Genomic DNA, 8771 nt, shown 5'->3' with positions numbered 1-8771 from the left:
CCAGCTAATGTAAGGTTATATGCTTCACACTCATGGGATCAATTAATTGAATTGTCCCCAAAATTCCATAAGGCAACCATTGTTGTCTTAAGAGAAATCGAAACCTAGTATTACCTAGGCACACAGAAACAGAAATTAACTTAGCGAGGACTTGAAGGGACTTCTTCGCAACTTAGGGGCCTTGCACTTCACCCTTCTCTTGTACTACCTCCCCAACCACCATACTTGTGTGCGCTGAACCACAGGCAAGCTGCAGGTAAACACACTCGTCCTTGGTTTGTGTCTTCGCTGCTACCTTTCTCAGCTGAATCCCATGAAACGACTTATCTGGCATCAAACGGTGCCAAGAAAGCGAATGAAAAAGCCGTGAGCACACAGTGTAGAATAGGAGCCTTAACAGAGGAACCTTAAAGTGCCACACTGAATCCTGGAATATCAAATAGCTATGAGTCTTATTTCCACTAAAACTATTACTCAAGAGACATTATTACATTCATTGCATCCCCATCCTCAGTCCCACCCCTTACCTTATAGGTACTACTGGTCCACCATGGAGGGGTATGGAATTCAGATCTTACGTTGCCACCCTCCAGAAAAAGATAGCCAAGGAAGGAATCTGAGCACCCTCTAGCCACCCCTTCCAGCTCCCAAACTGTCATACAACCTTAGTAAAAGAGAGGAAAGAGATTTACCTGCTGCTATGGAGGCTGAAGCCTGAAAGTCATGTATAACCTTGGAAGGACTGTAATGGTTTTATCACAGGAATAGCATCTTTTTGAGAGGCAGGAGAGAGAAAAGAGCTGAACCACTCTGCAAATATTAACCAAGCTATTTTGGAGCAATGGCTATTGCCTTTGAAATCTTTCATCATGGGTCTATACTTAGAATTCAGATGAGCCTGGGGGAGGGGAACAGTGCAGTGTTAATCCCCAGTTGTTTTGAATTTGTCCTGTAAGCAGGTTGGTCTCTAAAGTGTCCCCAATTGAAGTGTTCGATACTTTGTTTAAATTTAGGAGTCTATGTATTTTGTTTTAACCTGTCCTGCATATAGGTTGTCACATCATTCTGAAGGTGACAGTTCTCAGTTTTCTTTCAAACTAGATGTTCTAGAGAGCACTGGCTGTAATCACATTGAGAGACTGATGCTCCATGACAGCTAAAAGTTGGATTGAGTTTCAGGAGCTACTATATATAAAGCTGGGGCGACTTATGTCACCGCACTAATTAAATGCCATCTGGGTAACCACCCAGAACCTTCTGAGTTTTTGAGCCCATCACCCTGTTCAGACCAAGTCAGAGGCCAAGGAAGAGAACATGATGATGGACCTTTTTGAAACTGGCTCCTATTTCTTCTACTTGGACGGGGAAAATGTTACCCTGCAGCCCTTAGAAGTAGCAGAGGGCTCTCCTCTGTATCCAGGGAGTGATGGTACCCTGTCGCCCTGCCAGGACCAAATGCCCCCAGAAGCCGGGAGCGACAGCAGTGGAGAGGAACATGTCCTGGCGCCCCCAGGCCTGCAGCCTCCCCACTGTCCCGGCCAATGTCTGATCTGGGCTTGCAAGACCTGCAAGAGAAAATCTGCCCCAACCGACCGGCGGAAGGCCGCCACCCTGCGCGAGAGGCGGCGGCTCAAGAAAATCAACGAGGCCTTCGAGGCACTGAAGCGACGGACTGTGGCCAACCCCAACCAGAGGCTGCCCAAGGTGGAGATTCTGCGGAGCGCCATTAACTACATCGAGCGGTTGCAGGACCTGCTGCACCGGCTGGATCAGCAGGACAAAATGCAGGAGTTAGGGGTGGACCCCTTCAGCTACAGACCCAAGCAAGAAAATGTGAGCCCAGATGCTGCCGCCGGGGCCGGGGAATGGATAGGCTGATTAGGTGCCTTCCTCGGGGCCTTAACCTCCAGCTGCTCGGTCTCCGTTCCCGGCCCCCTTCCTCGCCCTCCCCTCCCGCTCCCTCTCTAATGAACCCCCGGTGACCCGTGAACACGGGGTGCCTGCAAGAGGCAGGAAATTCGTACCCGGCCTGAGGAAACAGGGGAGACACCCCCACCAACGGCCCCCTAACCCACCCCCGGAACCCATGTTTCTTGACTAATCTGCTGCCTCGGTTTTCCTCCAGCTTGAGGGTGCGGATTTCCTGCGCACCTGCAGCTCCCAGTGGCCAAGTGTTTCGGATCATTCCAGGGGGCTCGTGATAACTGCCAAGGAAGGTAAAGTAAAAGGGCACAGGGCTACTAGAGAAACTCCCGGGAGGGGGCTGGGAAGTTCTGTGGGGGCAGAAAACAATGCTCGGAGCCGAGCGGGAACCGGGATGTGCCCTGCGAGCTGGCGCTCCCAACGCGGGGACCGCGCCTCGCGCGGGGAGCAGAGCTGCCTTCCTTCCATGGGAAGTATGTTTATGTGTCTGTGTATTTTCTGCTCCCAGGAGGGACAAGCATTGATTCATCGGCCTCGAGTAGCCTTCGATGCCTCTCTTCCATCGTGGACAGCATTTCCTCGGAGGAACACAAACTCCCCTGCGTGGAGGAGGTGGTGGAGAAGTAACTCAGTGGTCCGGACGTTCTCCACGGAGCAGGAAGATCCCACCCTCCCTGCTTCGCCTAATCCTTTAGATCATGTTACGTTAATATTTAGGAAGCCAGACCCAGGAGTTTATGATAGGGAAGGAGACATATTCACAAAGAAACTTTTTGGAAACTGCTGTGCACGCTCGGATGAAAAAGCCTTTCGGCTTTGGGCTTGTATCTTGGGAACCGCGAGTGGCTTAGATCAGCGGTTTTACTTTGTGTTTGGTTGGTTTTGTAACATATTTACTTTTATTATGGTGATCCTTTTGTGCCATGTTCAGAAGAAGTTCATTCCTGTTTAAAGCAAAGTGGGAACGTTGCATCTAAATGTTAGTGGTATTGAATGTATTTTTGTAAATAACATTAGTACTTTCATTTTTTATGTAAACCTAAGAAATATATTTTAAATGTGGAGTGACATATTGTATATAAAATGTGCGAGGATCCTGGTATTGTAATATTAAAATATAAGTTTCTATATGAACAAAAGTTGGTCTAATTTGATTCAACTGAAAAAAAAATATGTTTAGAGGGCATAAATAAAGGTGAACCACATTTTAATTTAGACACCACCCAAACCCATTTATTTGACCTATGGGTCGATTTAAAAGGAGGAAAATGAGTTGTTTTCCTGTGCCTGAATTAAACTTTTCATTTTTTTGTCTCATGTAGATCTCACATTTGTGGTTAGAAGTGAAGACCATTTGGAAGGAATCCGTCCTTTTCCCTTTTATCAACATCCCGTTTCTTCTTTTAGTTAAAACACAGAGCCCTTTACCTGGAGATCTGGGTGAGATTTACTTTATCAAAATTAATAACTGAATCCTTCAATCCAAGAAAGTCTCATCCTTACAAGAAATAACCACACACACCAAAAAAAAAAAAAAAAAAAAATTCAGCTAATTTTGCCCCAGTTACTTTCCCTCTTTGACGCTACAGGCAGCGCCCTTCCTGAGGAAGCATTCACATGGTGTACCAAGGACTGCCCTGGCCTCCAAGCAAGGTCTCTGGTCCCTGCCTGGTTTTCTTGAACTAGACTGGTGGCTTGAAGACTGGAATATCCTCTAGGCCTCTTGTGGTTTGGGTTTGTTTTCCAAATAGAAAGATAAAAGAAGGGGGACGATCTGTCTCCTGAGGTAGGGTAGGCGTCTTTGATGGAAGGTTGCCTCCAGAGAGGTAAGGGTTAACTGGCTGAGGGCAAAAGACCACAGCACACATGAAACCTCTTAGCTGGACTAAACAGCGAAGCCCCAGAGAGGCCTGAAGCCCCAGGAGCCCCTCACGGTGAGGGTTTTACAACGTGTGCCAGGTTTGTTTACCCTGTAACCTCAGGAAGAAGCGACCACCAAGAATCGCGGTGGGAAGCAAAGCCTAGGAGGAGGGCAAATCATTGCTTTGGAATCGCTACTTCTCTCTCTCCTTCTGTAGATGGCACTTTCACTCCCTCCCCCTCCTCCCTTAACTGCTTCCTTTCCTCTTTTTCTCCACAGCTACTGTCCAGTTCAAAAATGTGAAAAATCAAATCGAACCCAGTATCCCCTAGCCCAACCTTGCTACCCAATGCCCCAGCCTGGACCTGACGCCCACCACTCAAGTCCCAGATGCCGCCACAGACCGCGCCCCCTGCAGGCGAGAAGCAGTATCTTGCCCTTTCAGCATTTCAAAAGGCCTGTGCCTGCCTATAACAGTTACGCAAATTTCTGGGCGCATGAATAATTCGTTTCTCCTAAAATACTCTTAAAATGTAGAAAGCTACATAGAGGAAACTGATCTGGACATATGATCCCTCGCAAAAGTGTGAAAGCAGCAGGTGGGAGGGTGAGTGGAGGCAAACTGCTGAACGTCTGTGGGCTGATAACTGGATTGAATCGTTGCTGCTCCTCTTTGTCCTGTTTCCTCATTATATAATTCCTGGGGTTGTGAAGGTTCACTGTGAAGTCTTTAACCAAAATGGGACACAAAATAAACATTAAATGTTAGCTGTTTTTATGTTTCATTAGTGACTAGATTTACCATCTAGTCACTAATGAAAAGTGAGCAGCTTTTCTTCCACTAAAAGTCCCAGTTCCTTCAGATTTAGTTGTCTAACTTTTCAGGCTCTGGCTGGGAGAGTATTAATAACAATGAGACCAACAGCCAGATGAATGAGCCATTCCTAACACTTTACCTATTAACTCATATAATCCTACAAAGATCTGTGAGAGAAGTCCTGCTGTTATTTCTTATTATGAGAAAAGGATACTTTGGAGCAGAGAGTCTTCCTCTCTCTGGCAGAGAGACAGGATTTTGAGCCAGTCCACAACAATGGCTTCCAACTTCCTCCCTTAATCGTTTATGTATCATGAAAGAGAAGCCTTGAGAAAGGAGAAGATACATTTATGGTCTGTAGGATAATTGGACTGAATTTGACAACTGTTTTTCAAAAGCTCTTTCTCGAGAGTAATTAGCTAGTAAACTCCAAATTAGAGAAGTCATTTAATTAAAATGTATGTGGTCAAGCATTGCAAATTATCTAATCTGAATACATGTGAATGAAAATGTCTTGATTGTATGCATACCTCTTAATCATGCTTTTTATGTATCTGTGATTTTTTCTGAGAATCAATAGTGATTTCCTAATATATATATATGGGATATATACATATATATATATACATGCACACATACACACACCTCTATATTTTAGAAAATCAGATTCATGCCTCAACTGAAATAAGATATCATAACCGAGCAGGTAAACTCATTTAACTTTATAATTGCACATATATTTATAATAAGATTTGTGTTATAAGCTGCTCAGCAGCAGAATGTTTTTTATCAATTCATGGACTTTACTTGCTGATAGATTTTATTTGGTCTTTGCAAACCAAATCCTCTTTATCTTTCTTAGTTGAGTAACCTGAGAAATTGTTTGGAATAAGTTTGCCCATAGAAAGTCTCTTCATTAAATAGAGCAAATATTTCCCAAAGACTTCATGTGACCTCCACTGCTACAACTGACATGGTAGGCTTCCCAGTGAATCCTTGGTGTGTTTGCAATTAAAATGTTTTTATTTGATATTAATGATGGTAATCTTGACTAAGGCCAAAGCCAAAACAAACAGGGCTGTGGAAACAGAAAATCAAGATGTTAATAACTCGGTAAAGATAAGCAATTTGAGATTTAAACTGGAGCCTCATTTCAGAGGTTATTAAGTATAAAATAACAAGTGATTTTCTCTTGTATGTTACCAAAGAAATAATCTGTAGAACATCAAATGTTAGCTTTCTTAAACTAACTTTAATCATCACACCTGGATCATTGAATTTCAAGCCTGAAAATAGTGGAAATACCCTTTGTCTAAAGGACTCTTTTTTTTTTTTTCAGACTCTTTCATATGATTTGGGGGTGGAGGTATGATGCTAAAAATCAGTGATCCCAACTCCTCTTGAGATTGGTACAGAAGTCTTGGGTTGCTATAGTGACCTTCACCCTTATTAAGACATTTAAATTCAAAGTTAGAATTTACCCATCTGTGCTCTTCTCTTAGTAATATTTTGTCCCCTTTATTCATCTCAAAACTTTGCTCCTACAACACCTTATCTGGAAAAAATATTTTAAAAAATTTTAGTTCAAACTATGAATATCCCATCTCCAAATCTAATGCATTTGTAAATTAGCGATAACATGACATTTCCTTAAAGAGCCAAGCTATCAAGGCATTTCTCCAACAGACTCCTCCAGCCACTCCCTTAGAGTCAGCAGTGCTACAAAAGATGACCCTCCTTCCTAGAGGTTTCATTCTGAAAAAGCAATTTTTTGCAAGCCTAGTTCAGAGTCAGCCTGTGAGATGGAATGCCTATGCCATGTGCTGGAACAAAGACAATGCTGCAAAGACTGCCTACTTTCTCTACTCTCAAGGCTGCTTAAAGTCCTTACTTAGGCCTTTGATCTCTCCTGGGAGTCTTCGAACTAGGCAGAGGCCGATGTCTTCCTCAGCTGTCTTCTCCACAAATTCTTCCAGCAGCTTTGGCAGGTACTAATGTGTTTACTTAGGTGTGCCTGGTTCCCGGAACTAATAGTGGTTTGAAATTGTTCAGCACATTGTTATGTCAAATATAATGAGCAAAATTTCAAGAACAACTTCCATTATCCAGGAGTTGATAAGGTCTCAGGTAGGGGCAGAAGTGAATTGAAATGAACTTATCTTCCTATGTATATTTAATTTCTCCTGCTGAGAGAAACACGGAGAATTTTCAATCATGCAGAATTCCTAGGGTGGGCAACTTTTACTAGAAAAGGAAGCTCTGAGCATCATTTTGCTGGTGTGGTCTGTCCATCAACACTAGGATTGTTGCCATAATGCTCAAACTAAAATAGGCTCTCAAAAAAAAAAAAAAAAAAAAAGTTGATGATTACTTAAAGGTCTTTGCAATTAAAACCTGCTCGTAAGTCTAAATTGTAAGAAAAGTATGTGTTTATTTTGCTTCAGAATGTAAAATAACTCAAAAATTTAAAAACCATTATATCTGCTTCATCAGAATCTTAGCGAGCATTTATTTATATGACCCAGCTGGACTGACTTTTCCTCTCATCTTCTGCCTACTGTGATATTTTCCTAGCAGAGTCAGTGGTGGATCATGGAAGACATCCATATCCCTGGAGAAATAGGGTAAAACAGATTGTATTTTCAGTCTTTTCTATGAGAAGCAAAAGCCAATATGGTCTGATTTTGAGAAGAGGCCACCCTCTTCTCTTGAGTAGAAGAGCAATGGAAAAGACCTTTTTTAAAAAGTCAATTTTAACTTTTTTTTTTTATACTTCTCTGTTCAATATTCCCCCCTCAAAAAAAACCCAAAAAACTGTTTTTCTCTTACTCAGTTTCCCATTTTCCCCTCCCATGGTCTCTCCTGGGAAAAGAACAGGGGGGTTATCTCCTTATTTGGGGGGCCCAGGCATCTCTGAACGCATTGGCTTCCTACCTTCTTTGTAGCCTGCTTCCCATTTTTTTTTTTTTTTTTTTTTAATCTCTTTCTCCTCTAGCCCCTGACAGAGGTCTCAAAGTTTTGTCTCAGTTTTTAACTTTGGTGCTCTGAGATCCTCTTTTCAGCGCTTAGGTCCCGAGGGTCCTCAACCCTGGACCCTGTTCCCCCCCGCAGCAAGTTCCATTAAGCCGCCGGGCGCTTGTGTTTTCTCGGCTTCTTTAGTTCCACTGGCCCGCGGCACTCTGGTAAATTTGTTTTGAGATCACCTTACCAAAGACAGCCTTAACCTCTGGTTCCTGACAGGGCCTCCTGAGTGACAGCGTCTTCTCAGGCCGGGAGCGGAGGGAAAGCTCCCCGGACCTGCGTTTGCGAGTGTCTGCTCTGGAGCGCTAACGGCGCGCACGGAGCCCGAACTGATTGGCGAAGGAAACAAATGAAATTCACCTCTAGGAGCTCAAGCCCTCCAGAAGCGATGCCTAGTTTCCAATTCTGAGTGACCTGGGGCAAATGACTTACTCCCCGAGCTTGGCTACCTTCTTTTAATAATGGGTCCAGTTACAGTTGCCACAGAATTGTTAGAAGCCATAACTGAGTGCATACATAGCAAGCGCTGGGAACAGTACTTCCCAAGAGAAAACTCTTCCTAATTGTTTGCTTACAAATATCCCACGCTTAACAACTTTGGGGAAAAGCACATTAGGTGCCTTGTGGAAAGAAATCGCCTGAAAGACAAGCCAGAAGCATAACTTCTATCTTCCACTTAAACTTGAAGGAGCAAATTTATTTGTGCCCGAATCTTCAATTTGCACACAGGTCTGATTTGCTTTGGCCAGTGTGTGACAGTCTGGACTACAGAGCCAAAGAAAGTGCTACTATCGCTGCTGACCAGAACCTGTGGTCCCTGGCTGAGAATTTCTGGATGAGAATATCTACCCACTACTGTGCTTCTGAGGTGGCAACGTGCACACTTTGGAATGTTTCCACTCCCCTGGATGGGTCCTTTAGGAACTCAATTCTTTTATCTGGTGTAGCCCTGGGTACCTATTCATTTCAAAGGCATCTACTTGTTAACAGTTCTAAAAATAAGGTGCAGATGAATTCCCACTGCCCAATTAAGCTGTCCATTGGTATGAAAAGGAGCCAGATTTTCAAGGGGTGGGGTGGTGATGGTGGTGGTGGAGGTAGAGTCTTTGTCTTGGAGATGACAGAACTTGGGAAAGGGGACAGCGGCAG

General features: G+C 43.7%; 1 protein-coding gene and 1 long non-coding RNA gene across 2 annotated transcripts; one reads left to right on the top strand and one right to left on the bottom strand.

Annotated features, from left to right (window-relative positions):
- Positions 1–1213: 1213 nt before the first annotated feature.
- MYF6 (myogenic factor 6) lies at positions 1214–3128 on the top strand. Its single transcript, XM_055586993.1, has 3 exons — positions 1214–1833; positions 2126–2216; positions 2432–3128. Exons 1-3 carry the CDS (start codon positions 1315–1317, stop codon positions 2548–2550), a joined length of 729 nt encoding a protein of 242 aa, XP_055442968.1. The 5' UTR covers positions 1214–1314; the 3' UTR covers positions 2551–3128.
- A 3880-nt stretch (positions 3129–7008) lies between these two features.
- On the bottom strand, positions 7009–8024 carry LOC129656300 (uncharacterized). Its single transcript, XR_008716318.1, has 2 exons — positions 7810–8024; positions 7009–7212 (listed from the first exon to the last, which is right to left on the bottom strand). It is a non-coding gene; the product is annotated as an uncharacterized LOC129656300 (long non-coding RNA).
- Positions 8025–8771: the final 747 nt, after the last annotated feature.

This window comes from Bubalus kerabau, chromosome 1 (genome assembly GCF_029407905.1).
Source record: "Bubalus kerabau isolate K-KA32 ecotype Philippines breed swamp buffalo chromosome 1, PCC_UOA_SB_1v2, whole genome shotgun sequence".
NCBI classification, from domain to species: domain Eukaryota; kingdom Metazoa; phylum Chordata; class Mammalia; order Artiodactyla; family Bovidae; genus Bubalus; species Bubalus kerabau.
The sequence above is the reverse complement of the archived record's forward strand: the minus strand, read 5'-3'. Positions and strand labels throughout refer to the sequence as shown.